The sequence below is a fragment of the Mycteria americana genome, chromosome 12 (assembly GCF_035582795.1).
Source record: "Mycteria americana isolate JAX WOST 10 ecotype Jacksonville Zoo and Gardens chromosome 12, USCA_MyAme_1.0, whole genome shotgun sequence".
Taxonomy (NCBI): domain Eukaryota; kingdom Metazoa; phylum Chordata; class Aves; order Ciconiiformes; family Ciconiidae; genus Mycteria; species Mycteria americana.
Window position 1 is genome coordinate 1,619,354 of NC_134376.1, and position 13,492 is coordinate 1,632,845.

Genomic DNA, 13,492 nt, shown 5'->3' on the forward strand with positions numbered 1-13,492 from the left:
GCTGATGTGTAAGTGCCTGCATTGTCTGCTGACACTTGCTAAATTAATTCACGTGGAGATTTTCTCTTCATTTGATCTTAGCTGTCTGCGAAGGTGTTTTTTACTCCCGTGTTTATTCCATCTGTGCTACTTAACGCACATTAAGCACTTACAAAAATCAAACGCAGACTATTTTATCTGGGCAAATTATCTTACAGAGACTACAAGGACTCGGAATCGCTCAAGAAAACATCCTCACGAACGCACCTTGAGTTTTGTGCTCTTCAGACCAAAATGTCTCAAGCACGGGCACAGAGGCACAGAGCCCAGCAGCAGCCCGGAGCCGGCTCTTGGTGCGTCCCCCCACGCGGCTGCTCCCCCCGGCCAGCCCAGTCGGTCCCAGTTCGCTCCAGTCCGTGCTCCTGCCAGCACAGTAAAGGCACCCCCTCACACCTCCACCTCACCGCTGTCGGGGCGGCTTGGCTCTGATCTGAATGACCGAAAGACATTTCTTCTTTTCCTTTGAGACCTGGGAAATCTTGGTCACAATTCAGTAGGACTGAAAGCATTGTTTAATACCCTATTACAGGCCAGGGAGATGAAAGGAACTCTTCTCATGTCCATTTTCAGCAGAGATAATATGGACCAGCTTGCTCTGAGAGCAGAATCGTGGGGATGGGCAGGGAAAACAGCATTACCGCAGAAACCTGTATGAATAACCTGAGCCTGCTCGGCTGTGGCAAACAGCTACTTAAGGGCACCCGAAGTGCCGGCTTCATAAGGAAGTATTAAAAAGGACCAAGCAATATGCTGGTGCTAACATTATAAGTGTAATAATCTTGTCCTCCTTTGTACAGCAGTGCTGATTAAAATACTACGTAAAAATCAGGGATTATTATTATTGTTATTATTTAAAGAGGAAACAAAGCTGTTGCCCATGTTAACAGGTACAGAAGTTGAGGATCGGAGGGACGGTGTTGAGGGTGAAGCACGGGGCAAGTCTGGCAACAGCGGGATGAAATCCATCGGCGAGTGAACAGCAGGGCATCCCTGGGGCGCGGAGCACAGCCTTTGAAGGCTCCAGCAAGAGCCCAGTAAGCACCGGGACGGCCCCGGCGCTGCCGCTCTGGGCTGAGCTCCGTGGCAAAGCCTGGCAGAGCAGCGGCCATCGCCTCGCTGCGGGGAGCTGCATCATCCCCTTCCACCTCTACACCCTACGGCTCAAGCACTTACAGAAGTCTGCAGCCATCCGAGCGAGCCTGGCGGGCTCTCACCGGCAGCAGGTTTGTCCCACTACGGGGTCGAAGCTTTCTCGGTTCTCCTCCATCGCCCCTGGAAGCACGTCCCACCTACCCGCCGGGCTCCCGGGGGCATCTCCCCGGCTCCCGCGTCCTCGCTGCAGCCCCCGGGGTGCTGAGGGCAGAGCCCTCGCGCGTCACGCCAGTCCGGGGTGGGCAAAACGGCTGCCGTGCTGTGGCACTGGGGCAGAGCCGGGGCAGCCCCTCGGGCAGGGGGTGACTTCTTACTCAAGCCCTGAGCCCTTCCAGCCACTCCGAGTCAGCGCCAGGCACGCAGAAAGGTCTTTCTTGCCTTTTCCTTTACTAATTAACTTCATTTCCATCCAAAGAGACGCGCAGACAGACTAATTGCTGTGCTGGTCCTGGCTGAGTCTGGTGCTGACCTGAGCCCACAGATCTGGGGGGAATTAGGAGCTGGAAGGCGGCAAAACAGATTAGTGCCCATGGAGGGAAATCCCTTACCCACAGGGCAAATCCGAAGCAACAGCACTTTGCAAAGCAGCAGAGTCGCAGCACGCCGTCGCCGCTCCCGAATGGCAGCTGGGCGTGCTGAGCCCTCACTGGGCCTGCCGCCGGCGATTTGGGTGGGAAACCAGAGATTTTGGGAGTATGTGCCTGCCAAACAATGCAGTTTGCTGCAGGGATTTGGGGGTCTGGAGCGACTTCTGCGGGGCTCGCCAGGAGAGCTCTCCCCAGCCAGGCTGCTCTGCGCAGGGGAGCACGGGTCCTCGCAGCGGGGAGCGGCTGAGAGCGTTTCGCAGCAGAGACCCCCACGCTGGCGCAGACTGTTCGTTAAGCCGCTATTTCTGATTTTCTCCTCTGCTTCCTCAGCACTTAGGGATCCCAGGGCTTAGCACACTAAGAGGTTTTTAGGGTATTACACGTCCTGCTGCGGCACCGGCGGGAGGGGCCGTCTGCATCCCATCACGGACCACGCAGCAATCCGGTCTTCCCTCGGCACCGGCGCGGGCTGAGCTGTCGGCAGCGTTGGGCTGGATGGGAAACGACCTCCCCAGGAGACCTGGGAGACTTGACATGGGATCGGGTAAAGCCTTATGAAGGGGAACCGCAGGGACCTGCTCTGCCCAACCTGACGCGGTGGAGGGTCTTCCTCTCGCTCGTGCCCTTCGTGTTCATACATGTCACCGCTGCAAGGGACTGGGAGACCTCTCCTCCTCCTGTCCTCTCCAGCTCTGGTGTCGGTGATGCTCTGCTAGAGACGAGACATGGCTCCTTTCTCGCAGGTTCTGCCCAAACACAAATCTCCTCTCAGCAGCTGAGCTCCGCGGGCGCGCGTGGGGGGCACGCTCTGCCCTCCGTGTTGACACAGAAACGCACACAAATGCCTTCCTACAAAACATCAGGGCATCTTTGCTATTCGCTGCCCAAACGGGCAGACAAAAAAACTGCAAGGGATATTATTTTTTTTTTTTTCCCCAGCAAGTGAAGTAATTGCTTCTTTTCCCACCATTTTTAAGCAACTTGAGTACTTTAAAACACTGACAGTGCATTTTAATCCCTGCAAGAAATAAGTTATGGGATTCCATGCTAATGAAAATATCGTTTCCTTGAAGACCTCCTGCTAGACTTTGATCAGCCAAGACTTTTCACTCATTTTCACAGCACTTGGATTGAATCAGCTTCATTTCTCTCAGACTCAGCCGCCTGTTAAAGTCTTTGCTGGCTGTTTTGTCCTCGAGCACAGCCCACAAGGCCACTAAGAGTGGACGGAGCTCCTCGGCAGTGCCGGTGCTGGTGCCCTGCTCGGCGGCACTCGCTGCAGCTCCGGCCGGTAGCGCGGGCGGCTCCGCGCTGTGCGCAGGGCCCACGGCACACAAACCCCGCACGCAAACCCTGCCTGTCCGCCCGCGGACAAATAAACCGCCTCGTGCCCGCGCTGCCTCCAGCCCCCCAGCCCGGGGCCCCTTCTTCGTTGCCAAACCTGCCAGGTTACATCCGATGTCCCAAACAAACCCGCAGCTGTACCTGGAGCAGTACAGGAATTTTGCTGTCTCAGTAGGAAGAGAAAAAATGGCTTTTTCACAACGTCCTCTATCAGGAGCAAAGTGCCTCGGGCTGCACTCTAGGATAGCTGTGCCCCGGCAATATTTTGGCTGCATTTCTCTCTCTCAGGTGCTGTGGTGCGTTGAGGGCCAAGAACTTACCAGGGGAAAAAAAGATCCCCTTTCCTGAAACCCAACCTCATCTCCTGCCGCCACGTCTCAACCAAGCCAATTAATTTCCTCTCGGCGCCAAAGCAGCCCGAGCAGCCCTCGGAGCGCTTACCCGTCCTGCCCGAGATCCGGCCAGCGGCAGACTGGGACCCGGAGCTGGCGAAATCATCACGGCAGCTTCGAAGCTTTTGGATCAGTTACCCGGCGGCAGCAACCGGCTGAGTTTCTATGGCAAATTCTACCCAGGCACCGTAACCCAATCGGCCGCTCATTAGCAGCGCTCCGGAGACCACGGACCGCGCCGGCTGCGGGGACGGTTTCGGTTGACAGCCACCGCGTAAGGAACCGGCACGGGACTTTCATCTCCTGCAGCTTTGGCCCCCCTCAGCCCGGTTCTAGGCGAGATCCCCGTGGGTACTAGAGCAAACTCACCCCTATTTCTTACAGCGCGTGAGAGGAGGCTCCGTACGAAAAGGGAACGTAACGCTCAGAGCTCCTGTAGGAGACGAAGGGATTTTGCTTTAGGGATTTCACCAAAGGCGACCAACGTGAAGACGTTTTTGCAGATGCCCAAGGAATTACACAGGATGGGCCATGCCAGCTGGGCGCTGGACAGACCCTCTGGAAACAGAAGAAAACGGCGCACGGACTGCGCTCAGCTCACGCGGTAACGAGCTGCCCAGGACCGTAAGAACTCCACACACAACTCTGGGATTTATAAAAATGATTTAACTTTTATTTCTACTGCCTTAATCTTCGTTTTCTGCTGCGGAGGAAGAAGGAAGAGGCCGGCACGAACGGCTCTCCCCACCAGCCTCGATTCTCGCTCGATTTGGAGACGCTTCCCGGTGTGCCGCCCACCGGCAGCCCCATCCTGACACCGGCAACCAGCTCCCCTCGGCCTGGGAAGGGGCCGCTCCCCGGAGCCGCTGGGCCCGGGCGGGTGCTGGGCGCCGGCTGGAGAGGCGCCGTCCTCGGAAACGGACCCTCGGCACGGCGTGGGCGGAGCGGGTCACCCGGGCAGCTCCGCGCTCCGCCGTCCTCCCGGGGCAGGGCAGGGCCGGGCCAGGGGCAGCTCCCGCCGCGGCGCCCGCTTCCGGGTGCGGCAGGCCCGTCCGCCGCCGCAGATCCCCGAGCGGCCGGGGCGGGAGGTGCTCGGCGATCGATTGGCCGGCCTCGCGGGAGGGGCGGCGGTGAGCGTGCCCCCGGCGGGGCGGGGGCGGCGGCCGCCGGGGCTGGCTGAGGGGAGCGGCCGCCGGGCCAGCGGCCTCCCGGCCGGTGTCCCTCGGGGCTGGGGACCGTCGCCCTCGACGCCCCGCAGGCCCCGACTGTGTCTCCACAGGGCTCCGTCTGCCCGGGGGCTCGGAGGCCGCAGGCCCCTGGCCCGGCGCCGTCAGCGGCCTCCCCGGGCCGGCCCTCGGTCCCGGCGTCGGGCAGGGCGTCGGGACTCGGGTTGTCCCCGCTGCAGGGCAGCGGCCGGGCAGCCGCAGCGGCCCAGAGCCCCGAGGCCTGGCAGAGGCCCAGCTCCTCCGTCCCCTGTCCGTGCGTTGCCCTGTGGCGGGGTCTCGGCCTGTACAGAAATACAGGGAAAACAGAAATAATACAGAAATACAGAAAACATTGGAACAAATGCTCTGCTGTCACGGAGGGGGTTCGGGTGTGCTGGCCCGACACCGAGCTGCTTCGTTCCTGCGCTTTAGTGACGCACTAAAGGGCGTGAAGCATGGCTAGGCCCGGGCACTGCTGCAGAGGGCTGGCACCGAGGGGCTCTAATAAGCTGCTTCTGTTGCGTTGCAGGGCTCAGGATGGACTTTCTGACACTCTTCTTGATTTATTTGTGTTTTGTTCTCGCTACTATGGCGCTACTCTGCATCTGCTCGGGAAGGAAGGAGGGTTTCCTCGCAAGAAGCGTCAACGGTGCAAGCCAGGTAAAGAACTGACCTTTCAGAGCGATGATCAGCTCCCGTTGTGGTGGTCTGGCCTAGTTTGTCGTGTGAAAATTAGTGTCTTTGTCCTCCATAAAAAATGCTAGTATATGTGCTTAGAGTGATGATACGGTGTATTTCATATTTCGTCCTATTTTGACAACTGCTCTCAGGTAAGTGCTAATTGGGATTGGAAATAGAAATATGTTTCCTCTTGGCTGATGAGATCCTCCCAAGCAGGTCCTAAAAAAAATTTGTGTCTTAAAGCTCCTGGTCCTGCGTGTGCTGGTCTGGCTGGCTGCAGTCACCGCAGGGTAGTACTAAGGATGGAACTTCTCGCGATGCTAAAAGTACATTGTTCAGTGACACCGTAACGCGTCAGCTTTGAGAAATTAAATAATAATGAGGCCCAGCTATTTGCAATTTTATAGTATTTGCTGCTGTCATTAAGAGGAAAAAGCTGTGGGGACGCTTGAGAATTAAAATAGGGGGAGAATTGTAACTGGTAGCAGATATTTTAGGGGAAGCTTTCAATGTCAGTCTGTAATAATGCTGCAGGCTGTTGTTTCCTAAGAAAGAAGGAGGAATGAAGAGCTTTAAAAGAGGATTAAGAATTGGCATTTTACTGTAAAAACAGGGAATGAATTGAAAAGGCACTAACTTATTTTTCTGTCTATTGGGCTGTGTCTGACTAAAGAAGAAAAAAAAAGTGTAGCATTCTTGGAGGGGAAAAGATAAGGGAATCATCACTTAAGTTGTAAATAGTATTTAATGCTGTTTACATGAGTCTAAAGAGACTTTGATTTTTGCTACTAGTGTTATACTTTCTTTTCATTTTGCTTTATAAACACGCAGATCATTGTGCAGAGAAATTTATTCTTTACCCACATTTCTTAATAAGCGTCTCTGTGAAATGCGTGTAACAATCAGCAATTAAAATACCACTGTGATGTAAAGTCACTGTCTGGAGAAATGTAACTGATACTTGTACGCGTGAAATAAATATAGGTAATCCTCAATAGTTTCTCTAGATGCTGTATTTTAAATTCATTTCTGACTGTAATTAATGAAGCATATAAGCCTGGAAGTTTGTTGAAATTGTTTGACTGTGCTCCTGTAAGATCCTTTGAAGTATTCATTGTGAGCCATACGAAGCTATTAACTTGCACGCAGCAGAGCTGTTTGTGACAGATCTGTGACAAGGCAGCTTCCACCCCCCAGCCTGGTTTCCTTGCTGCCAGCGGTTCAGTTGTGCAAGATGGTTACGTGCATTGTACAGGTCTTCTTGTTCTCTCCTACTTTCGTCATCACTGCAAGCACAAATGGTGTTTGTAAGAGCCTTTTGCTTTGGTGTAGGGCATGGTTGAAATACAGCGGATTGCTGTGCTGTATGTGGGGGAATAATGGATATTGAATGTAATGTTAGACTGTACTAGCACACATACAGTTAATTTACATTTGAATTTTGCAATTGCATGCGGTTGCTTTTCTGTCTAGTTTTGTGTTTCCTATTGCAGTACACAGCCTCTTTTAAAAAAGACTTGTCACTTGAACTGCTGGTAGGAGGCATACCAGTTAAAAGAAAAATATTTAACATCTTCTCAACTCTACATATGCTTTTTGCCTTCTGGTCTTTCACATCTGAGACAAGAAGCTCTCACTGCATGTTTTCTTTCCATGTCGGCTAGAAATAGGCTCAGCTGCTCTAATTCCTCCACCACTGATGGAGCAGCATGTTGCTATAGAGATCTGTCATCTTCTGAACAACCCAGTCAAACAGTTCCGCAGTCACAGACTATTGCTGAGGTCTTCGCTGAATGAAGACAGCCAGTTTTCTTCATTGTGTCTAGCTGTTTTGAAACGGCAATTTTAGACAGACATGGAGTTATCAGGCTGGATCATAGCGGTAGTTGAAGAAACTGGATTTTTTGGTTTTGGTGGCGTTTGGGGAGGTTTTTTGTTGGGTTTTTTTTTCCTTCCTTTTTCTGGAGGATAACAGGCTTTATCCCTGTGCTTATCTCCACTTGCATCTGTCGGATGTCCTGATGAAGCACGTTGTAGTTCAGAAATTGCTCAGTTCTATCCCCCACTTAACCAGTTACCCAGTCTATAACCTGATATAAGCTCTTTATAACTTTCACACATTAACCCAGATACATTTGTTTGTGTCTTCTGGGCTTCCAAGAATATGGAACCTCACTCCCATTTTGAAAACCCCAGCAACATGCCTGCCTATATTTTTGGGAGCTCAGATGCCCCTGAAAATGAGCTTCCTCCCCGGTGATATGGCTAGAGTGATATATAACTGAGGGATTAGGTGACTTACGTTTTTGTTTGAACATTCCACAAGGCAGAAGTGATGTGCAATTCAGGTAACGCAGTGTTCTCATTTGCTTCAGGTATTGTTATTTGTCATCCCGACGCAGCTCCAGACTGTGACACAGAGGGTGCTTCACAGGCTCTTCCACACAAGGTATTGCACTTTATTTTTATGCTTTTGACCTTATTTTTTACTAGCATTTTTGGCCTCTATAGTGACCTCCTGCCACCATCAGAGCTTTCAGTATTAGAGGTTCTCTCTTCATTAGAGGTGCTTGTCAGGGATTACAGATTCCCTTTAAGGTTTGCCACCCTGTTGTCTTTCTGTTCCTTGCTTATTGTTGGGAAGATGGTACCCTGAAATATTTGAACATATTGACAAATAAAGATGATGTGGCTCAGTAGCTTCCAGTGTAACAGATGTTGGTCACACTGGTGGGAGACTGCATCCACGAGAGAATTACAACAGACTCTCTGGCAGCTGCAGAATGAGTTTAGACAGAGCTAGCGATCCCCATCCTCTCCCTCAAATCCCATTAGTCTTAGTCCAGCAGCTTGGATGTCCAGGTGGCTCAAGGAGACGCTGCACAGCTGCCAATGTGCCGCCTGCTGTATTAAGGTAAATTTTGTAGTGTCCTGTAAACTTTGGTGCTTTAGGATCTGCTTCAGGAATGATTTAAATACCTTTTGTCTGGGGGCAGCAACTCCAGTATGACAGACACTTCAGGGGCGTAACATCTACAGCTGTTGAACGTGTGCTGCAGTTGTTTTGTTGCCTGCTGTGCAGATTCTCTGCTGTTAACACAGCCCGAGAGAGAGTGGTTACACTGCCAAATGTGCAGTCAGCAGCAGAGCAATTATCTGATGAGCCTGGTGTAGTTGTCATTGCTAGATTATGCTGTGCGCTGCAGGCACTTTGATCCTCCACGCACACCCTTCGACCGGGTCACCTCATTCAAGCAAGAGATTTTTCAGTTCGTGCAGAAGTCCAGTGAGGTGTGGCGCTTGAGGGTATCTTCTTGCAGCCCTGCAGCTGAGAGGAGACTCTGCAGGATCCTGCTGGATTGCACACAGAAATGGTGTAGGAGAGAGAAGTAGAGGAGAGCTTGCCTGCAACGGACTTCCCACTGTAGTAAAATACACATCAGTAGTTATTTAAAACTCTTATTAAAAGTCCAGCAAACTGATGTATAACGCAGAGAACTGTAGTAAGTGAACATCGCTCTCCTAATGCGTGGCTTACCTGAGCATCTATTTGCCAGGCTGCTGAAAGCTGTTGTTCAGTATGATGTGTCCCAAACAAACCTGCATGACGAACAGTTATGCAACTTGCCTTGCAGAAGCTGTAGTCTGCTGACAGGTTGGAACTAGTGTTGGCCATTGCTAACCTCCTGCCACGCTTATTTCGTAACGGCTGCTTATATTATTACAGGGTTTTTTAAGATTACCTTTTATGAGGTTTTCTTTGCTTTCAGAGCAGCACACAGCAAATGTCTTCTGGCAGAATGTTTTGTGGCCTATTGCTGTGGCATATTTTGTCAGCACCCAGGGTGCTTTGCACTTGACTCTACTGTTGGAAAAAAAATCCAAAGGGCATGACATGAATGGAAGTGAGTTTAGCTGGCATATTTAAAGGAGTGTATGTGGGAAGAAGAGAAGGAGAAGCCACTGGATGGAGAAAACACTATTAATACGCAATCCAAGCTGGCCTGAAAACCTAAAAGAGGTGTCTCCTTGCATTTGAAAAGTCTTTGCTCATCACCTCTGAGTGTACTTGACCTGTTAATCAGGATGCTGAGTATTAAATAGACTGTCCCCTTTCTGTTACAGAAGCTGTTTGTTTGTTGTCCTGCACGTAGCCTTGCAAGCTGCAGTGTATGGGGAATACACATGGGAAGTGTTTGTTTACTGCTGGGAGCTGCAGTTCCACCTCCTCCTCCTGCTGCTGCCCTACCTGCTGCTGGCTGGGAACATGGGCTGCTTCATCCTCTGCTCCCGGGCCAACCCTGGTAAGCTCACGCTGATTGTGAGCTGTAGCTGTTCAAAAATGGAACCTAAAAAATGTTACAAGCGCCATTACTTTTACTATTTTTCTTGTTTCTTTTGCAGGTATAATAACAAAATCAAATCATGCATCATTGGTCAAGATTTATGCGTATGATGGTGTATTATTTCAGAAAGGCATCGTGTGTCCTACGTGCAACATGGAGAAGCCAGCCAGATCAAAACATTGCAGTAAGAATCTTAACTTCCTTGATAAGCGTAACAGTAATACTTTTCCCAAATTAATTCTCCATCAATAACTGCAGTTCACACTACGTCTGTTCTGTTACCCAGCTCGATGCACACAAGATTGTGTTCGTTTTACTGGGGTCCCAGATCACAGCTGCCCTTTGCCCATCCATGGAACTGTTTTGCTCCTATTTCCTCTCACAGAAATTACGAGTTCCGAGGGTATCATTTGGGGTCAGGAACAGGCACGATTTTGAGCATCCAGAAGTTAAATGCAAAATTATCATCTGTCAAGACCTGAGTTCAGGATTTTGTGTTTCTCTTGCAGAATTGTCTGTTATCATCTAAAATAAAGCTGGGAGCTACAATCTCTACCTTTCATATGCTTTGCTAGGCAGTACTGTCAGAGAAACCAAAGTCTTTGAGCTGCAGCCTTGGTGAATAAAAGAGGAAATGAGATACACCTCTTTGTTTTTAGTATTGGGGGTTTTTTATGGTATGCAATTGAAATTAATGTATTTGCTTAAAAAGCTATCAGCTAAATCATGACCATAATTCTCAGATTTTTTCAGATTAAAAGCTATCCTAAACTGTGTAAAAAATCAAATTGATTACTTAAAAAGCAAATAACTGAACTGTCTCGTCACTGACTCCTCATCAGGTTTCTGCAGTATGTGCGTACATCGTTTTGATCACCACTGTGTGTGGGTCAACAACTGCATCGGTGCCTTCAATGCAAAGTATTTCTTCCTTTACCTCTTCACACTGACCGCCATGGCTGCAACCATTGCAATCATCACAGCAGCATTTCTCATCCAGGTGGTGCTGCTGTCAAATATGATGCATGGGAGTTACATTGATGACCAAGGACAAGAGCATGCTGTTGAGATTCTCTTCCTCATTCAGGTAAGTTTATGCTGTCTGGGTTATTAGCCTATAAAAAGGTTTATCTCAGTCTTTGCTTTCAGGAATCTTTTAAGTCCACCTATTCTCACAGGCAGAATGTGGGCAGACTGCGGTTTTTTACCAACTTAAAGGGCTAAGGAAGTTTAGAAAACTGCCATTGCAGAATACTTTAAAAATACGGGATTTTTCTCATAGCATTTCATTCAGCTCTCCCATTCTTCGTATTTCCATCTCCAGACTGCTTTTACTCAGCAGATCTGATTCATAAAGCATGACTCTGCACTCCGATGACCGTCTACTATAGTAACGTTTAGGAAACAGCTAACAATCCTTGAGATACTTCATGGAGTTGTTAAAGCAGGACCCGACTACCCTGGAATTTAGATACTTGAATATTTTCTCTCACGTACAAGCAAAGGGTGACTTTGAGTCTCTCTAGCACTTGAGTCATTTGCATTTCAATCCCCTCATCCCTTTCTGTAGTACGGCAGTGAGGTGGTAAGTAGTAAATGCTTTATCTTTTCCTCATCCTAGACAATAGATGTTTCAGCCTTGGACTCTTATAAAGGAATCTTGGTCAGGGAATGTTTGCTCATGTTTGAGAAGTACCATTACCACTCCCCGGTATTGGAATTTAACTCAGAAAAGAGCTGCTTAAACTGTCTCATGTCAGCAAAACCTGCAGTTGTACCAGATTGTAGCCTTTTCATTTGGCAGTTTGTTTTCAGATGACTAGCATTAATGATTTTTTGAATTAAAAAAAAAACAACAGAAAACAAGCAAGCAAAATTCCAATATGAAATACAAATGTTCAGAGATAAGTGGGTGTAGAAAATACTCCTGCATATTAGCAAGGCTTGCGAGGAAATACATTTCTGGAAATCTGTGCTTTCTCAAGGATTCAGTCAGGAATGGACCATCACTGAGCTGGATGGGGGATCGGGCTGCGACCTTGTTTCTGGGGCTGCACAGTTACGTGTGCGTATGGATGTGCATTTCAGCTGGCGTGTTGCAGCGGTCACATGCATCCATGTGGTTTAATGCTCCTAATTCTTAACTAAGTTACTGTTTTCTTTCTTTGCAGCACCTTTTCTTGACTTTTCCTAGGATTGTCTTCATGCTTGGTTTTCTTATTCTTCTCACACTCGTACTGGGTGCATACTGCTGCTTCAATCTATACTTGGCCTTAACCAACCAAACTTCCAACGAATGGTATAAATCCAGAAGATCTGGGTGTTCCCACCACCTAACATTGCAGCCTCATGACAGACGAGTTGTCTACAAAAACATTTATTCTAAAGGAGTCCAGATGAACTTAAAGGAAATCTTTAAGCCTCCTACAGTGTTGGAAAGCAAGAAGAAAACATGAAGATGATCCTCTCTATATATGTATTTTTTAACTTTTTGTAAGACTTTATTTCAGCAGTGTGCTTTGATGCCCCAAACAACTTTTGTAAACAGATTACTGTATTTCAATTAAGTAATCAGAAACAATGTTTTCATAAAGCCAACCAGTCTTCAAACAACTAGAGTTCTTCCCGGTTTATCTGCAACACTGCTCGTACCGGTTGTGACAGTGGCCTGTTAAGTCTTTTCAGATACAATCGCAGTATTGAAGCAAGCTGTAATAGCGATAGGTTCAGCTAAGGAACATGTACACAAAGATTTTTTTTTTTTTTTACGATTACTGTTTGTATGCTGCTTATACCACTGTATAATAGGCAAACTGAGTTCCCAGGTTACTTTGGTACATCTTAAGTAGGTCTTCCTGCAGGAGACTTTACAGGAATATAGCAAGGTCACACATGTGGAAGTGATAAACATCTGAATGCATGTATTTGTCAACTATTCACATTTTTTAACCCCTGCAGGAATATAGTAACTCCCAGCTGACTGTATTCAGCTGTGAGTTACTAAACAGCAGTATTCTGATGAGCAACATCTCAGCAGAGCACTATTTAAGATACTTCACTTGGTGAGATCTCTGAGGTTAAGCTTAGTCCTCTTGTTTCCTTGTTAGAGGGACCAGTAGTGAATTTGCTGGTTCGGAGAGGCGAGTTTGGTCCATCTTACTGAAGGGAATCTTTTTCTCTGTGTGTGCACTTGCAAGGGAAGAGCTAACAAAGAGCTGCTGTGAACTTCGAGGAAGCTTCATCTTTTTGTAAGTACCTTTGTTTGGCAAATGATTAACCCATTACTGTTAACAATATGTAGAACAGGTTGCATGTATTTAGCTGGAAAAAAACATGATTACTGGCAGAATCTTAACCTGCAGAAACCATGTTCTACTGCAAATTTGTACTAGTGTGGAGCACCTTAATTTCAGAAAGGAAACTACCACGAGTGCTGCTTCTCCTTACCTGCTAAGTCTCTTTCTTGATACTGTTTTCAGCTTGTTCAAAATAAGATGCCATTTCAGCCTTAGAGTCATGGAAATGGTGGAATTCTGGACAAAATTTCAGCATCCTGAAAAGGGTATCAGAAATTTGGACATACAGGTCGTGGCAGATAACAAACTTAATCCTTCTGGCATTTCTCATCTTTATTGCACTGTTTGCTAGATCTGTTCACAGCGAGAGGCTCAACCATGTCTTAGGCATTTCTTTATGTTTTTGGGCATTTTGCAGCAGGGGAAGTTACAGTTGCTGAGGCTGTTTCT

At 48.5% G+C, this 13,492-nt stretch overlaps 2 protein-coding genes across 5 annotated transcripts in view; one reads left to right on the forward strand and one right to left on the reverse strand.

Annotated features, from left to right (window-relative positions):
- Positions 1 to 3,658, reverse strand: part of GRID2IP (Grid2 interacting protein) — a 43,775-nt gene extending 40,117 nt beyond the window's left edge. Inside the window, exon 1 of the mRNA XM_075515321.1 lies at positions 3,564 to 3,658. The gene's annotated coding sequence lies outside the window, so the exon portion shown is untranslated. The remainder of the gene's footprint in view (positions 1 to 3,563) is intronic.
- Positions 3,659 to 4,064: 406 nt separating this feature from the next.
- On the forward strand, positions 4,065 to 12,998 carry ZDHHC4 (zDHHC palmitoyltransferase 4). 4 transcript variants are annotated; one of them, XM_075515093.1, is made up of 7 exons: positions 4,065 to 4,138; positions 5,249 to 5,379; positions 7,776 to 7,849; positions 9,526 to 9,704; positions 9,805 to 9,930; positions 10,589 to 10,833; positions 11,918 to 12,998. In XM_075515093.1, the coding sequence occupies exons 2-7, from the start codon at positions 5,257 to 5,259 to the stop codon at positions 12,200 to 12,202; spliced, it is 1,032 nt and encodes a 343-aa protein (XP_075371208.1). In that variant the 5' UTR covers positions 4,065 to 4,138; positions 5,249 to 5,256; the 3' UTR covers positions 12,203 to 12,998. The 4 variants fall into 4 exon arrangements, with proteins under 4 accessions (XP_075371208.1, XP_075371205.1, XP_075371206.1 ...); XM_075515090.1 differs by lacking the exon at positions 4,065 to 4,138 and adding an exon at positions 4,445 to 4,551; XM_075515091.1 differs by lacking the exon at positions 4,065 to 4,138 and adding an exon at positions 4,512 to 4,644.
- Positions 12,999 to 13,492: the final 494 nt, after the last annotated feature.